This window comes from Pelobates fuscus, chromosome 5, assembly GCF_036172605.1.
Source record: "Pelobates fuscus isolate aPelFus1 chromosome 5, aPelFus1.pri, whole genome shotgun sequence".
Taxonomy (NCBI): domain Eukaryota; kingdom Metazoa; phylum Chordata; class Amphibia; order Anura; family Pelobatidae; genus Pelobates; species Pelobates fuscus.
This window is the reverse complement of record NC_086321.1, coordinates 282,075,097-282,093,581: the sequence shown is the minus strand read 5'-3', so window position 1 is coordinate 282,093,581 and position 18,485 is coordinate 282,075,097. Positions and strand designations below refer to the sequence as shown.

The following is an 18,485-nucleotide window of genomic DNA, read 5'->3' as shown; positions in this document are numbered from 1 at the left end:
CAGTCCAAGATAATGGGAAATATGTGAGTGGGCCAGTCCAGAACTGGAATGCAGGACTGCAATATCCACAGTATATGAAGAGGCATCCCACTTCACCTCCCTCCCCCCTTTCCCCTCCTATTGTTTTTATTAAGCAGAAGTAGGTTCCATAAGGCTGAAGACCAATATCTGCCCCCTTCCAAGCCTTTCCCTGCCAAGCAATTGAAGTACTTGCTCATCTTGCCACTACTCTACCTACTACTACCACTACACTTTCTACTAACACTACCCTTACTACTACCACTACCCTTACTACTACCACTTCCCTTACTACTACCACTTCCCTTACTACTACAACTACCCTTACTACTAACACTACCCTTACTACTAACACTACCCTTACCACTACCCTTACTACTACCACTACCCTTACTACTACCACTACCCTTTCTACTACCACTACACTTACTACTACCACTACCCTTACTACTACCACTTCCCTTGCTACTACTCCAACCTTACTACTACCACTACCCTTACTACTACCACTACACTTTCTACTAACACTACCCTTACTACTACCACTTCCCTTGCTACTACTCCAACCTTACTACTAACACTACCCTTACTACTAACACTACCCTTACTACTAACACTACCCTTACTACTAACACTACTCTTCTTAAGGGACAGATGTCAGAGTACTTTAACCCCTCTCATGCCAGCATGAAAGCATTACCTGTGGTTAATTCTAAATGTTAGTCCATTAAGAGTCTGAGCAGAGAATTTGAATGACTGCCTTAAAGTTTTTCCAATTAATGTGTCTTTCTTTCTTTCTTTCTTTCTCTTCCCTTCCCTTCCCGTCCCTTCCCTTCCCTTCCCTTCCCTTCCCTCCCCAGTAAAGAAGAAGCAGATGCTTTGGAGAAGGAATTGCTGGAAGACTATCGGTTTGGCAAACAGCAGCTAATCGAGATACTGGGACATAACTGTGCAACAGCGGTTACCAAGGTATGGTGTTTAGCTTGAGTATATATTTTATATATAAAGTAAGTTTAGCGCAAAACATACAGTTTAAAATGTATTACAAACTTTGCCTCTCTGGCTTGATTGTGGACTTAAACATTCCCCTCCTGTGTGTTTTACCCATAGTATGGAATACTACAAAAACACCACAATGTATTTCCAAGAATAATGTATGACATGTGACTGCAGCCCTGTCATCTCAGTTATTCCCGCACTTTATTTTGATTGGTCAGGGAAAAAAATAAAAATAATCTATAAGTAGGTATCCTCATCATGTGCCCCCTCTGAATGACGTCTATGCGTTTCGCCGTAGAGTGAAGCAGTCACTTTACGGAGAAACGCGTAGATGTAATTCGCTTTTATATACTTGACATATGTTATAACATACTCATCCCGTGTTCAAGAGCCACTGAGGGATCTGCAGTGGACCGAACCCAGCAGGTGGTTACTTACCTTACTTACTACTCACTGCCCTAAATTGTCCACTATCTTACCGCTGGCAAGCACTTAACTCTCCCCTCCCCCCGCTGCCCCCTTGGTTAGAGGCACCCATACATGTGATGCCTATTATTCCTTGCTGTTAAGGCCTCAGTTCTCAAGCTACATCTTCGTTGTTCACTGAGCCCACCATAAATTCTTAACAGCCTACAGAGCTAGTGACTTACGTTGACATCTCTTCACATCTCTCGTACTATAAGAATTATTCCATGATATTTAATGCATGTATAACTCCTATCCTGAGCCTTGCATACACCCATGATGCTCCTAACATGTCAATTTGTATAGTGTCGGATACATAATGTTCAACTGATGTTCTTTTCTTCTTAAAACAAAAAAAGTTCTGATTACAAGACAGACTTAAGGTTGGTAAGCTGTCCACTATTCTTACCCACTATACATGCCTGTTAAGTCTCTGTGATGTAAATGTTACTCTTTCAGCACAGGAAAAAAAATAAAATAAAAAAATAAAAAGCCATTTCTACCTGCTCTTACTACTTCACCATACTTCCAAACCTAGACCGCTGTGTATTCTCTCTCCATTCAGATTTAGAATTTTATTGAACAAGGGATTCCCTTGTTTTGGAAGCAAATTAGCCCCCCACTCACTTTATGGCTTACCACGAAGGAAGAATTAGGATCCATAGAAGAACTGGTTTTCTGTGCCAGTGATAGAATACAGACATACACACATCTGAGTACCTCGGATAATCACGACAAAATTAGTTTATACAGTGATTCATTTAGACATCTATTTTGATATGCAGATCTCTCTGCACCCCTCACCCTGCCAACGCCTTGCACATCTCACCAATATTCATGTTTAATCTTGACTGTGTTCTTTATGGCTGTTCATTCATTGATGCAATTGATAATAAACCAGTCGCTATCTGACTACTGAGTGCACAATATGTCATGAATATTGCCTTTTTTATTACTTTTTTTTTTATTACTGTCTCCTTCAAAAAAAATCTTGACTCACAAAAAAATTGAAAAACGTGTGAAAACTATTAATCATAACAACTTGTTAGATGTTCCAAAGCAAAGTGGATATTAATTGAAAATATGATTAAATTCCACAACCTTCATAAAATCATGAATCACCCGACACTTCTGTGGTGATATTTTAATGTTCTGTGAGGTCTCATTGATACAGAATATTGGGTCTTCTCAGTATCTGTATTTTATTGTATAGTTGCTACTTTGTATATGCACATATCTTGCATGCTCATATCTGTTTTTTATTTTTTCAGTGTGTTTGAAACACTATTTAGAATGCAAATCTACTATCTTTGCATGATGTCACATGCTCATGTTAAACTCTCTGTGCTTTTTTAATATAGTGAAATCATATGATCCCAAATATTCCCAAATATTTTATGCATGCATATAAAATCCATATATAAAACTGAAAATCCATGACAGCCACTGCTATTACTCCTATAGATCTGGAGTAAAATGGCTCACTTTTCATATAAGAATTAACTATATGAACATTATGGCACTTCAGCATCTGACCCTCCTTAGGCATGGCACCTGTCTGATAGGTATATGGTAGAGGTTACCTTCATAATGACATAAGTGAGCTAAACCTCATTTGACACCAGAGTAGGGACTGAAGGGCAAGCTAAAAGATTTTGGTTCTCCTTTAGAGTTTTCCTGCTCTCTCTTTTTGCTTTTTAGCTTACAAAGAAAGTGAAATGTTTTTTTTTTTTCCCCACAATAACATTTATGGGGTTTTATGAATTAAATACCAACAATAATAATGTTTAGTGTGGGGGGCGTGGCCGACTGAGAGACTGAGCGGACGTCTCTGTGTGAGGCGCCGTGTTAACGAAACTTTAGCGGACTTCGGCTGCCGCAAAACAAAACCGAGACGGATCAGAAAACTCACCCCCCACCTTGGGAAGATATGGGGAGAAAAAATAAAAAGATTCAGCGCCCGGAGGTACGTCGCCTACCCGATATCCGTCTCTCCTTTGAAAGGCCGGTGCCGCGACCGCCAACAAAGATGGCGCCGGAAGTCACTTCGGAACAGGAGATGTCGGACGAATCTCCCGAGGAGGAAGAATCCCCCACACCACAGTCGGGCAGGGAGTCCAACTCATCTGAGTCAGACGAGGACTCAGCCCCAGCCACAAAAGGGGACATAAAGAGACTCCTGCTGGACCTCAGAAAGGTATGGAAAAAGGACCTGCAAGAAGTACAGGCAGAGGTGGGGATTGTGCATAACAAAGTCAGAGTTATAGAGGCAAAAGAAATGGCAAGAGACAGTCAGATGCAGGAAACCAGGTCACAAATGGACGGACTGGTCTCGCAGGTGCAGAGGTTGAACCGGACAGTGACAATGCTGGAAACACGCCACAGGCGAAGGAATATACGCCTCAGGGGAGTCCCAGAAGAGATTGCCACAGAGAAGCTGCTGCAATACACACAATGCCTCATAGACACACTAGGCATCAGAGAGGGGTTCACCCTACCACTTATCACCTCGGCGTTCAGAGTCAGGAAATCCCCAGCAGCGCCAGAGGGAACCACCAGAGATGTCATTGCAGTAACGCGTGATGTAGCGGTCAGGAACGCAATCATGACCCTCTCCAGAACACAGGGGAACATAACCTTTGAGGGGAACAAAGTGGCAATATACGGCGACATCCCGTTCCCTGTGCTAGTGGAAAAACGTAAACTAGTACCGGTAGCAAAGAAACTAAGAGACAGCTCTATAAAATATCGCTGGGGAGTCGAAGGGACCTTGGAAGTAACGATCGGTGACACGATCCATATACTGACATCGGCAGATGACCCCGAAGAGCTATACAAACACTTAGACATGCATCCTCACAATCTGACAAGCACACCCTCCAAGCAACACCGAAATGGCGGAAAAGCGACTGACACCAGCACGGCACAGAGGCTGACCAGGCCACCAGGGGGGAATACCCCCCGGCGTTGATCCAGAGACTACATCTCGCACCCCCATTCCCTAGCAGGGTCTCACCCAGCCCAGAGTCAGAGACAAGTACGAACCAGGGCCAGGTTGTACCTCGACTACTGCCCGGTTCTTAAAGTGGAATATCAAAGACTTACAGACAAAGTTAGAGCACTATAGCGATACCCCTCAATATGTACCATCCGACAGTAGTAGTTAAGAGTATGAAACGGATCCTTATCATATAAACACTGTTATAGTTTACGCCTGCTTTACTTTTGTTAACTATATATATAAACCGGAAAAGTTGTACTTTATTCATGCTAACTCAATAAAAAATATAAATTGAGAAAAAAAAAAAAAATAATGTTTAGTGTATGCATTAAAAATCGTATGATATATCGGAAGAAATATTTCTAAAGATGAAAATTAAGTAAAACGAAACCGTTAATTCCATCTCATAGTAAAACATTCTCTGTACGTCTCAAGGACAAAAAGAAATCAGAAGGGACTTTCACCACTAAATGTGATTACAACTCCAATAATATGGATCCCCCATTATATCAGGGGAGTAGGATATATCCCCAGTGGTCACTGTCAAGTTTCCAAGTACTGCAGTGAGTACCAAGTACATCATGTTTCCCGGTACAGAACAGAGATCACTAGCCACTAGATTGTTCTATGTATTCCAATTGTTGACTTGATAAAAGCAGGTCATGAATTTAAGCTGTGTTTAGGGTTAAACCACTTATCCATTGCCGAGCTAGCAAAGTTTTGAGTAAATGCTTACAAAGCATTCTATCAGAGCCAGGTATTGTTGAAGGAAATATCCCAATAAGAGCTATTTTCATTGTTGGTTGGAGGGTCAATCCTGTTAAATGTTTAATCCATTTCAAAACATATTTCCACAAGGAACGTACGTTCAAGAGAGCCTGTAAGCATAGAACTCCCAAATGCCCCCTCCCAAATCCCCTTCCCCTTCCAAACTAATAAAAAAATAAGATAAACATGACTGTTTAAATAAGATAAAAATTGTATATAAACACACATATAGAGTGTGTGTGTGTTTGTGTATGCATGTGTAGTGTGTGGGCATGTGTAGCGCTGTGTGTAAGTCTTCCTGCGTATATGTGTGTTTGTGTAGAGTATTTGTAGAAACTTGTGTATCTTTATACAGTGTGGGTAGCAGCATGTGTAGCAGTCGGGGTGTGTTTGTGTGTGTGTGTGTGTGTGTAGGTAACTGCATTCAGGTACAGTTGAGTGCCCTGTGATAATGCCTGGCCCACAAAGTATAAGATCGCCGCCAGTGATCCAAGCATCTCCATAAGTTTGTCCTAAGTTGCTTTAAAATCTTTTGTCAATCCCTTTGTGGCATTGCGTCTTGTCCGGGACATGAAAATCACAACTGTTGTGTTCAACTCTGGTATGTTGTCCATTTTTCGGGGAGCAAAGGCTGAGGGTATTCCGCTCCTGAGGTGGGTTTGTACCTTACGTTCCAGAGGCTTCCTGAACCAGAAATAAATTAATATAGTAATCCGGCTCCCTTAGTCTGAATGCAATGATCAAGCTCCGTCAGACTAAATGCAGTGATCAGGCTCCCTTGTTGCAGTGATCAGGCTCCCTCAATACAGTGATCAGACTCCATCAGACTAAATGCAGTGATCAGGCTCCTTCGTTACTATGCTCAGGCTCCCTCGTTACTATGCTCAGGCTCCCTCGTTACTGTGCTCAGGCTCCCTCGTTACATTGCTCAGGCTCCCTCGTTACATTGCTCAGGCTCCCTCGTTACATTGCTCAGGCTCCCTCGTTACATTGCTCAGGCTCCCTCGTTACAGTGATCAGGCTCCCTCAATACAGTGATCAGGCTCCCTCAATACAGTGATCAGGCTCCATCAATACAGTGATCAGGCTCCATCAATACAGTGATAAGGCTCCCTCACAGTGAATGCAGTGATCAGACTCCCTCATTACAGTGATCATTGTTACTGTCCTGGATAAACACAACAGGGCCCCTGTGTTGGGGCATAAAAGCACGCAACTCTATATACTTAGATTTCAGCAGACTGCACCGTGATGGTTACTGGAGACCACAACGAACAGGCGCAACTTCTCAGCAGCCTTTTGGATAGCTTTGATCGCCAGCGTGCCGCATTTTGGAACAGCTTGCAGGCGATGCAGGATGCTGAAGCAGGAAAATGGGGATTGCGGCTGCTGCCACGTGGCGCCTCAGCAGGAGTCCTGGAAGCAGATCTACCTAGGCCCTTTTAGAGCTTAGGCAGGAAAAGGAGACATCCTCCGTATTTACAATGGTGACTACCCAGGATTAGTGTCCCAAGAGTCCTACCACCCAACTTAGCCACCCGGGCGTAGGGGGCAGTGTACTGCGATGAGCAGGCACCTCAGGCAGCAGACTTTTGTCCTGTGTTCCTGTGCCTCTAAGTTTTCTTTTACAAAATAGTCTGATTTATCTACTCAGAGTTCTCACCCTTAATAGCAAATGTCCTAGGCCATGCCAGCCTATCTAGCAGACCTTCCTTTTGATGCTGTAGATATAACTTAGTTTGTGTAAAGCATGTCTGTTTAATCATTACCTCACATAGACGTATAATTGTCTTTCTGTACAACCATCTCATTCTCACTTCTGCCTTTCGACATGTTGTTTATATATCTTGTTATATAAACTAAAAATTAGACAGTTTAATCAGGAGTATTTATACCTAACGTAGTTCTACAATCTTATCATATGCGCTAACTGCTTTTCTGTACTGTTTTACTCAAAGTCTCCATAAAAGAGAGAATAACACAAAATAATAAATTCTAGGCACCTTGTTTTTTTTTTTTAGCTGTGATCTCTTTTCAGGTCTATTCCTCCAGTAAATATTGTCTCTCTTATAATGCTGCATGAAGAGGAAATGCTGCGTTTTGTCTTCAGACACTCGAAGGATGTTTTCTCTTCTGGCATCTTAAGAGTTTCCCTAATCATGAAAACTGACTTTTCAATCTTTTTTTATGTGTCATATAATTGAGGCTGAAGTAATATGAAGTGGTTTGGGTGCCTCTAGTGTCCCTTTAATCATAGTGTTACATTAAAAAAGAAAAAAAACACTTTTGGTTTCTCTGCATCATTTATTTGCATTAATTTATCTTGTGTTACAATAGGCCAATGTTTTAAAATAGCATTTTTAATTTCAGCAGCCGTTTTATTATATGTAATCACAAACACTGGTAGTGCTTTTTTAAAATCTCTTTTGGTAATATGATCATTAGTAGTATTCTGAATTAATAAATTTCAACCCATACTTAAAACATCATCTTGAATCAACTGTAGATTTTTATAATTTATGTGTTTTTGAACAAATCTAGATGTTAAAATATGGAATTCTTCCCTTAATTCTCGAGGTCTACTACAATTTCTTTTCATCCTGATATATTGGCTCTTGGAAATATTATTTATCCATTTGGAGTAATGTGTACTCTGGGCATCTAGAGAGCCATTCTGATCTACCGTTTTTCAAAGGTTTCTTGTTTGAAGGTGACCTTCCTCAACTTGGAAGATGATTAGATCTAAAAAAACAACTATCATATAGTTACATAGTTAGATAGCTGAAAAGAGACTTGCGTCCATCAAGTTCAGCCTTCCTCACACCTGTTTTTTGCTGTTGATCCAAAAGGCAAAAAAAAAAAAAAAAAAAAAAAAAATCCAGTTTGAAGCACAATTTTGCAACGAGCTAGGACAAAAAAAAATCCTTCTTGACCCCAGAATGGCAGTCAGATTTATCCTTGTTATTACCCTACATTGAAAGATTATATCCTTGAATATTCTGTCTTTGCAAGTATGCATCTAGTAGCTGTTTGAACATCTGTATGGACTCTGATAAAAACCACTTCTTCAGGCAGAGAATTCCACATCCTGATTGTTCTTACAGTAAAAAAACCTTTCCTTTGCCTTAGACGAAATCTTCTTTCTTCCAGTCTAAACGCATGGCCTTGTGTCCTATGTAAAGTCCGGTTTGTGAATAGATTTCCTTTCTTTATTGGCTTCATGATATGTATTTATGATATTTATGGATTTACTGAAGCCGGTTAATCCTTTACAGCAGGGTTCAAATAGACACTATAGTCACCAAAACAACTTTAGGTTAATGAAACAGTTTTGGTGTATAGATCATGTCTATGAAGTTTCACTGCTCAATCCACTGCCATTTAAGAGTTAAATCCCTTTTCTTTCTGTTTATGCAGCCCTACCTACATCTCCAATAGCTGTGACTGACACAGTTTGCATGAAAACAAACAGAGGCAACTTTATTTAGAATTTTTATCTCCTGCTCTGTAAATTGAATTTTAATTACATATGGGAGGGTCTAGCAAGCTATGAACAGAGCAGTAGATAAGAAATTCTAATTTTATTAATGACATGGAAGCTCATATTATGCATTCTCTTTCCATTTATTTCCCTCAGCAGCAAGAATGAGAGAAAAAACTTTAACTTAAAACGTATAACACAATATACTGCCAAGTGACAGGACAGCCAATCAACAGATAGCATATACTATAACAGTAATGGTCCAATCAGTGAACTTCCTCTTTCTTGCTGCTCCCTCAGACCAGCTAAGTATTTTGTGAATTTTATCTAACTGTGTAGGGCTGTTATTTTATCCTTGTGTGGCTGGGTGCACATTCTCCCTGCGGTATTGGGCAGACTGAGTCACGGCTCTCCCTCCCTGGGAGCCAGGGAACCTGTCTCTCCTCAGTGCCCCCCCCCCCTCCCGTCCTCCTCGCTGTGCGAGGTCTCTACCCACTCAGCGGCTTGCTGGGCTCCCCGGCGGAGACAGCGTTTTGTTCTCGCCGCCGGGGAGCTATTGCGGTTTGCCGTCTGGTTGCTCCCACATTTACACGGTGGTTGGCTAATTGCCGTGTGGGACTCACCCGGCAGCCATTGTGGGAGACTGAGCCTGCAGTTTTGGCGCACTTTCTGTCAAAAAGCGCACGGAGGAGTGGATTAATCACCAGTGGTCTGACTTCAGCTCCTGTGAGTATCCCACGACGGTGGCTACCTCTGTTCTCAGGTGCACCCCCTATTGGTATAAATTTTCTGTTTCAGCTATTAAGCTATTTAGCTCAGGGTTACTCAACCCTTTACTGATATTAGGTATCAGGGCTACCCCATACAACGGTTTAGTAATTACTCTGTAAGCGTGGGTATTATTCTTCATCCACAGTGCTCTGTACAGCTTCTCTGCCAGATCACTACCACAAAATAGAGGCTGCTGCCCTGAGTTTTCACTTTGCTCTCCCAACTTGGGGTATTACTTTGACCATGCAGGCACGAGGCGGTAAGCCGAAAGGCCCTTCCACTACCCCCATTATTACACCCACCTATAGGGGTGGGAGGAGGGCGTTATGCCCTCAGAGGAGTTCCAGGCTCTGTTGGACTCCACCATGGCAGGGTCCCTCCTACGGGCCCTTGCATCCGCCATCGGGGCGATGTCCTCTTATATTTCCCAGACCCTGGCCTAAGCCCTGTTTATACCCCAGGGGTCACCTGCTAATACGGTCATGTCAGAAAAAACGGCACCAATGGCACGCAAAACCACCCTCATTCAATGAATCAGGCCTTGCCTGACTTGACTGACACGCTCAATGCAGTCCCAGATGGCGTGATACCGCACAAAACGACCAGAAAATGGAAACGGGCATGGGCCCGAGAGGTAGGGTCAGACAATAGGGATTACTCCTCCTATGAGGAGGCGGATTCAGAGGTGGAGGAATCCCAGGACATGATCCCTACCCTAGGCGCTCCCTCAGTGTCTCAAGGTGCAGTCCTTTCCCCGACGGGGGTGGAGTTGGGACTTCGGGATCCACAGGGTAACCCCCTGTTTGACCCGGATAACCTTCGTCATCTACGTTCGGCGGAGTGGGAGTCCCCTGAGCACATTGCCCAGTATCGTGCACTTGGAATGCACACCCCCTTATCTAAGGAAGGGTACAATAAACTGCGGGTGGAATGCCCAAGCCCCTTGGTGCTTGATGCAATTCCCCTTCTTTCCGTCACGTGGAAGATCCTGGTCATCCCGTGGCCCCCGAGGATATACCTCAAGTCGCAGACCATACAGTGAGTACCATACTGATACCGGAGAAACTGATGGAAGCCGAGCACAGAGAGATGGACACAGGTTTATTCAGGAAGGAAGAGATTCTTTATTCGATTCACCGACCAGGGGAATACTATATCCTGTATTCTTGCACATGCTCCGTACACTACTGATTGTATCTTTGCCACGTGCAACCAACCGACCGATACATCAGTATATGCACGTACACATACCACGTGGCAATCTCGGCCTACTAAATTTATTTTTACCGAGATTCCACCACATTCCCCCCTTTGATGCTTCTGATATTTCACAATTCCAGATGCATCACTTAACCATAGTTTGCTTACACCTCAAGTTGCCATGAACCAGACCAGACTTTGCGACTCCCTAAGATATGAATCCCTCAACATTCCTCTTCCTGTACTAGTTCTCCTTGATTTAGAGCCTCATACCTATATATAGCCATTATCTGTGCAGCAGCCTGCTATATTCTCTATAATGCTCTGCACAGACCTAACTACCAAAGGAATCAGACATGGTAGGAGAAGGCACAGCATCAAGATTAGCATGACTCCACCTACCAATGCCTTCAGTCCTCCAAACTGCTCATACCAGTTACCAAACCAACTACTTGGATTATACCCTTTCCATACCTGAGTAGGCACATGCGCTAGTTTAACCATATGGCTAGTAAGCTCAGCTATTGCTTGCCCTTCATCATCTATTTGAAGACAACAATTGCTTAGGTTAAACTTCCCACATACACCCCCCTCTACTGCCAATAGGTAATCCAAGGCTAATCTATTCTGGTAGACGGCTGTCCTCATCCTAGTATTATGTTTCGCTAGGAGATTGAGCGCTTGCGATGTCTCATTGGTAATTATCCCAACCACTGCCTGTAACCTTATAATACGGTTGAGCATATATATTGGGGTTCTATATCCAAAAGTACCATTCTCTGCCCACATAGCTGGCCCATAATAATCTATAATACGCTGGGGAGGCCACTCATTATCTTCCCAGGTACCTATCTCTAGGGGTCCCCTCTTCTTTCTATGATTCACATCATATACCTTAACTCCCAAAGTCTCTCCTGTTTCAATAGGCAACAAGAAGAAGGATGGTTTGAGCATACCTAATACACATGCCCCTTCCCAGTCCTGTGGTAACTCCGAATAGGCTTTCTTACCACAGATCCAGTACAAATTTGCTGGGGCCTTCCAACTAGATGTAACAGATAAGTCAAACCACACATCCTTTAAATTTGTATAACTTGCAAACGGATTAGGTGGTTCTGAGACATTTGAAGCTGACCACCAAGTTGTATCCTTTGTATCATCATCATAGGCTTTTTGCCCTAGACAAGTCAATTCTCCTACAGATGTATTAAACATTATTCCTTTCCTTGCTATGCAAACATAACCTATAATGGAGGTCGCCACTCAGATTTACCTCTAACACTCATTTGATAATCGGCTTGAGAAGATATTATTTGTTCAATTGTCTCAGAACCGGAATACATTACCTCCTTTGCTACCCAGGGCCATTGGTCTCCCATATTAGTACCTCCACACACATAGCAGTTGGTTACATTAAGACTACCAGCAATACTCTCGGCTAGATCAATAAACAAGTTCTTAGCATTATGGGGGATCTTATTTTCTACACTCATCTCCTCGTAGAAGGAATGGAAAACCTGATGAGTTTGGGCTTCTACAGTATCGGTCTCTATCCCTATAAATAATATTGTCCCAGGATCCAAACCTGTCCCATATATCTGGAACCCAAATAAGTTTCCGAACCTATCTATAAACTGTTCTGGATTATTAATAAGTATTTGGACTAGGTTACATTCCATAGACTTAAAATATGGTTTGGTAGGCAACTTAGTAACAATCATATCCTTATCTGCTGTCTGTCCCCAAGTTGCCCACCCTACACAAGACCAATATGGGCAATAATTATACTCTTTATTTGGGCATTTTGGATCTATATACTTGTTCTTACTACTGGGGCAAATATACTTATCATTAGACCCATACGTTCTTTCCCATTTAAGATCCCCACATACATTCCACGGTTTTCTACCACTTGATATCGCCTTACATGCATCAAATAGCAGAACACCCGAAGAATGTACGGTTTCTAGTATTGTCTTATTTATCAGGGTCCCCTGTGAGTCTCCATTCCGAAGGGTCAACCAAATTGTACGGGGTTGATACTCTGGATTAAAACACTTAGGTTCTCCGACTCCTAAATGGCATACACTATAATCTATACCTAAGTATCTACACTTAGATACATATCCTTTACACTCATATTGTGAATGCCAAATAAGGGTCTGGGAAATATGATTACCTGTTTTTGTAGTCTTAATGCAAACCTCACAGCCAGGTGTGTCGGTACCTCTACCTTCCTGAATAATTAAAAACACAACTATACACACTATCAAATGCATTTCTCCTGACATCTTTGTCCTAATTCTTCGTCCGTGCGATGGCACCTCAGCTTCCAGGATGTAAGGGCTGCAGGGAATGGAGTCCTTCAAGTCCTCTCTTCCCTTCACAGAGGTCCCTTCAAGACATTCTGGCTATGTCACGTGGGTAAGTGGTCAGGCTTTATTATGGCCGTCAAAACACTTACTTGCTGATCTCTTTAATCACACTTGAAATCCTGATATCTCCTCGTCACTCCGACTGAGTTACACGCTTTAACCGGATCTTGCAGGGATTCTCTGGATCTGGTGTAGCTTGCCAAGAATCTACTGCTGCTGGTTTAACCCTGGAGTGATGAATCCACGGAGTCACTTCAGCCACCTTTATAGCTGTAGGGGTAGACAAAAGAACAACATAAGGACCCCTCCACTTTGGCCCCAACGGTACACTGTTCCACTCCTTTATCCAAACTTGATCTCCTGGATGATAACAATGGACAGGTGGATAAATATTCACAGGCAATCTATCTTGTACCCATTTCTGTACCTCCTCCATAGTTTTACCCAACTCTACAACCTGCTGCCGGGTAATTCTTTCTCCCAACTGACTCAAATCCCCCCTTAAGTTACCAAGTACGGGAGGTGGACGCCCATACATCATTTCAAAAGGTGAGAGACCCATCCTTCTGGTAGGTGTACTACGAATGCGAAACAGAGCTATTGGCAAAAGAACATTCCACTTAAGCTGAGTCTCTTGACACATCTTTGCCAATTGGTTCTTAATAGTTCTGTTCATCCTTTCCACTTTCCCAGAACTCTGAGGTCTATATGCCGTATGAAGTTTCTACTTAATACCAAGCATATGAGTCAGTTGTTGTAGGCACTGGTGAACAAAGGCTGGACCATTATCCGATCCTATAGAACATGGTAGTCCATATCGGGGTATTATTTCTCGCAACAGAAATCGCACAACTTCTCCTGCTTTCTCTGTACGAGTAGGACATGCTTCTACCCAACCTGAGTAGGTACACACAACTACTAGTAGGTAGCGATGTCCGCCGGATTTAGGCATTACCGTATAGTCTATTTGGAGATTGGACATAGGGAGTCCTCCCATATACTGGACTCCTGGTGGTTTCACTGGACCTTGCCTTGCGTTGTTCTTGGCACATATCACACATCTTCGTGCAATGGCTTGAGTCAAGTTGGACAATCTTGGTATGTACAAATGCTTCCTAAGAGATTCTTCCATACTATCTCTTCCGGAATGTGTCCCGTTATGATAATTCTGGACAATTTCTACAGCTAGCGATGCTGGAATAACTATTCTTCCATCTTCTAACTGATACCAACTGTTCTGCAGGTACTTCCCAGCTTCAGTCTTTAACCACTCTTCTTCTTGAGCTGTATAAACTGGAGTCCATTGAGACAAAGGGGTCGGTATGAGAGCAGCTATACGTTCCACATACTCCTGTTTTCCTGATTCAGCGGCACGCTTGGCTGCATTATCTGCCATCCGATTTCCTTTTATTAAATCACCATCACCTTTCAGATGCGCTCGACAATGTATGATACCAACTTCTTTCGGTTCCCACACGGCTTCCAGTAGTTGTAATATCTCAGCTGCGTACTTGATTTCTTTACCCTCTGAGTTCAGTAGTCCTCTTTCTTTATACAAAGCTCCATGGGCATGAGTGGTTAAAAACACATACTTGGAGTCCGTGTAGATGTTCACCCTCAAACCTTCAGCCAATTGTAACGCTCGTGTGAGTGCGATTAGTTCTGCCTTCTGTGCCGACGTTCCTTTTGACAATGGCCGAGCTTCTATCACCTTGTCTATGGTTGTCACTGCATATCCTGCATAGCGAATCCCTTCTTTCACATAACTACTGCCGTCCGTATAGTACTGGACATCGGGGTTCTGGATGGGAAAATCACGAAGGTCCGGTCTACTTGAGAACACTTCATCCATCACCTCCAGGCAATCATGTTGACTCTCAGTATGTTGTGGCAAAAGGGTAGCTGGATTCAAGGTATTAACAGTCTCTAGATGCACTCTCAGGTTTTCACATAACATAGCTTGATACTTAGTCATGCGACTATTGCTAAACCAATGATTGCCTTTATAGTCTAGCAACGTCTGTACTGCGTGCAGGACTCTCACGTAGAGTTCCTGACCCAGAGTGAGCTTATCAGCTTCGGCTATCAGCAGGGCGGCGGCAGCTACGGCTCTTAGACAAGGTGGAAGACCACTGGCCACTGCATCCAGTTGTTTGGACATATATGCAACAGGTCGTTGCCATGATCCCAAGTATTGTGTCAATACTCCCACAGCCATTCTTCTTTGCTCGTGTACATATAAGTAGAATGGACGTGTATGATCAGGTAGACCTAATGCTGGGGCGCTCATCAATGCCTTCTTAACATCTTCAAATGCCTTCTGCTGTTCGGGTGTCCACAGGAAGGGATCGTGTTCTGTACCTTTTATAGCCGCATAAAGAGGTTTCGCCAATATCGCATAACTGGGAATCCATATCCTACAGAAGCCTGCTGCCCCCAAGAATTCCCGCACTTGTCTTCTATTCTTGGGTATTGGTATTTGGCATACAGCTTCTTTTCTCTCTGGCCCCATTATCCTTTGACCTTCAGAGATATGGAATCCCAGATACTTGACAGTTGGCTGACACAACTGGTCTTTCTTCCTGGACACCTTGTATCCTGCCTTCCAGAGAATGTGTAGTAAATCATGTGTTGCTTGCTGACATATTTCTCTTGTAACTGCCGCTATCAACAAATCATCTACGTATTGTAATAGTACACACTCTCCTGGAATGGACTTGAAATCCAGTAGGTCTTGACTTAAAGCTGATCCAAATAGGCTAGGTGAATTTTTAAACCCTTGGGGCAGTCTTGTCCAAGTCATCTGGTGTTTTGAGCCCGTTACAGCATTTTCCCATTGGAATGCAAAGATACACTGGCTTTCTGCAGCAATTCGTAGGCAAAAGAAGGCATCTTTGAGATCCAAAACTGTGAAGTAAGTAGCCCCGCCCGGAATTAAAGCAAGCAGGTTATATGGATTGGGCACAACTGGGTGTATACTTACAACCGCATCATTGACTGCTCTCAAGTCCTGCACAGGGCGATATTCATCTGTACCGGGCTTTTGAACAGGCAACAATGGGGTGTTCCAGGGGGAAGTACAGAATTTTAGGATACCATACCTTATGAACTTATCCAAATAAGATTGTATTTTCTTCTTGGCCTTTTGTGGGATGTGATATTGTCTTAAGCTCACTGGATAAACCCCAAGCTTTAGTTAAATACGAATTGGTGGGATATTGCGAGCAAGTCCTGGTGGGTTATTCTCTGCCCACACTCCTGGTATATTAAACAAGGATTCATCACTCTTGGGGTTTTGGCTGGTCAACACTGTATAAAGTCGCCACTCTTCATCCTTTGGTACAGATATTGTCATTATACCTGAAGGTCCATTGAACTTCAAAGATGTTGTTCAATTAGGCAGAAATGTTATCTGTGCTTGTAATTTCGACAAATCACGTCCTAGCAGTTGGACTGGACATTCAGGCATATAAAGGAACTGGTGTTTCACTACGTGGCCTCCCAATGTACAGAGTCGACTTTTAAGAACCAGTTTAGCGGCACTCCTTCCAGTTGCTCCTATTACGGTAATAGTTCTTCCTGAAGGAGGAGCGACTAGGTCAGTCACCACCGAATGTTCAGCACCAGTGTCAATCATGAAGGAACTCCTTTTTCCCCCTATTGCTACATCGACCATAGGCTCCGCTCGGCCAAGGGGGATGGAGCCCGGTCGGTATCAATAGTCTTCCATGACTGTGTCAGCCAAACCCACAAAGTCCCTATCCTCTCTCTCTCGGGATCTCTGCGCTGCTGGGTTATATCTATCTCCACTAACGCTTCCTCTATTATTCCCACTATTTCCTCCTGGACCTCCTCTACCTCTCGCTCTACCTCTATAATTACTGCTATATCCTGCCCCAGGTCTGTCTCTCTCATATTGTTCCCTCCGTGGACACTCACTTCTCCAATGCTCTTCTTCCCTACAATACGCGCATTGGTTCCTACTCAAAGGCTCCCTATTCCACTTATTCTCGCCTTTATCCGTTCCCCTATATACTTCCTTTTCCCTTCTATCTACGCCTGCGATAGCTACCGCTAGCATATCTGCTTTCCTATGCATCTTTCGCTCTTCTTCCTTCTTCGTCTCTGTCTCCCTATTCATGTAGACCTTATTTGCTATCTCCATTATTTGGGTTATAGACATCCCTACAAACCCTTCCAACTTCTGTAGCTTGTGCTTTATATCTCCGTAGGCCTGGCTGACAAAGGCAGAGTTAACCATCCGGGAATTCTCAGGAGCCTCTGGATTAAAGGGGGTATACAACCGGTATGCCTCCAATAATCGGTCATAAAAGGCACTGGGCGATTCATCACATTTCTGCAATACCTCAGCCGTCTTAGACATATTAATCGCCTTTTTCCCTCCGGCTTTCATGCCAGCAATAATAGCGTCCCTGTATGCTTTTAAATTGGCCATGTCTGCGCCATTGACATTCCACTCCGGATCAGTATTTGGATAATGGGCTGCGGCCCATGCTGCTGGGTTGGCCTGGTTTTGTGTGCGGGCCACTTCTTCCAGCGCTTTAATTGCCGCTTGGTTTTTCCTTGTCCTTTCCTCGTTGTTAAACAATGTCATAAGCAATTGCTGGCAATCAGCCCAAGTGGGATTATGTGTCTGGACTATGGAGGTAAACAAATCCGTCATGGCTTGAGGTTTATCGGTGTATGAGGAGTTATGGGTCTTCCAGTTAAATAGATCAGTAGTAGTGAAGGGAACATAGACGAATACAGGATCAGCGTGTTGTAACTGGCCTTCACCGTTCATGTGTGTCATGCCAGGTGTCAGTCGGAGAGGCATTTGATAATGTCGGGGTTGGAGGGTACCGGTCAGTTGTCGAGTTAGTATGGGGCTTCGTTTAGAAACGTCAGTTAGGGGTTCCGGTCGAGGGGTAGTAAGATGAGGGGAAGGGGACGCTTTACTGAGGGGGAGGTCAGTAAGTAAAATATTCCGGGCCGGGCTAGGAGGAGCCTGACCAGGAATTAGAAATGGCGCCAAATCTGGGTAGGTGGAGTTAACAGAGGTAGGTACCGGAAGGGGAGGATTTAAAACAAGAGGGTTGGGCTCTGAGCTAGAGGAGGGGGTGGGAGGGGACAACGGGGCAAGGGGGATTAGCATTACCAACAGCAGCTCCTCTTCCTCTTCCTGTAGAGGAAGAGTAAGGGGGCGGCATGGGGATCTCGGACTCACGAGGCGTGTCCAAAATGGGCGTAATTACAGCCTTAGTGGACAAGCGAGTTCTGGCCACCATGAGGCGACATTGTTCCTCGTGGCATACCCGGATCCATTTTGGCAAGTCAGTTACGGCCTGCTTCCAACAATCAATATACGGAAACTGGCCGTAAAGTTCAGGCCTACCTGATACAGCCA

General features: G+C 43.6%; 1 protein-coding gene across 1 annotated transcript in view; it reads left to right on the top strand.

The window, feature by feature from the left end:
* The window catches only part of YJEFN3 (YjeF N-terminal domain containing 3), a 138,117-nt gene that overhangs the window by 56,416 nt on the left and 63,216 nt on the right, over positions 1 to 18,485 (top strand). Inside the window, exon 2 of the mRNA XM_063455365.1 lies at positions 879 to 987. Coding sequence (XP_063311435.1) covers positions 879 to 987 — 109 coding nt within the window. The remainder of the gene's footprint in view (positions 1 to 878; positions 988 to 18,485) is intronic.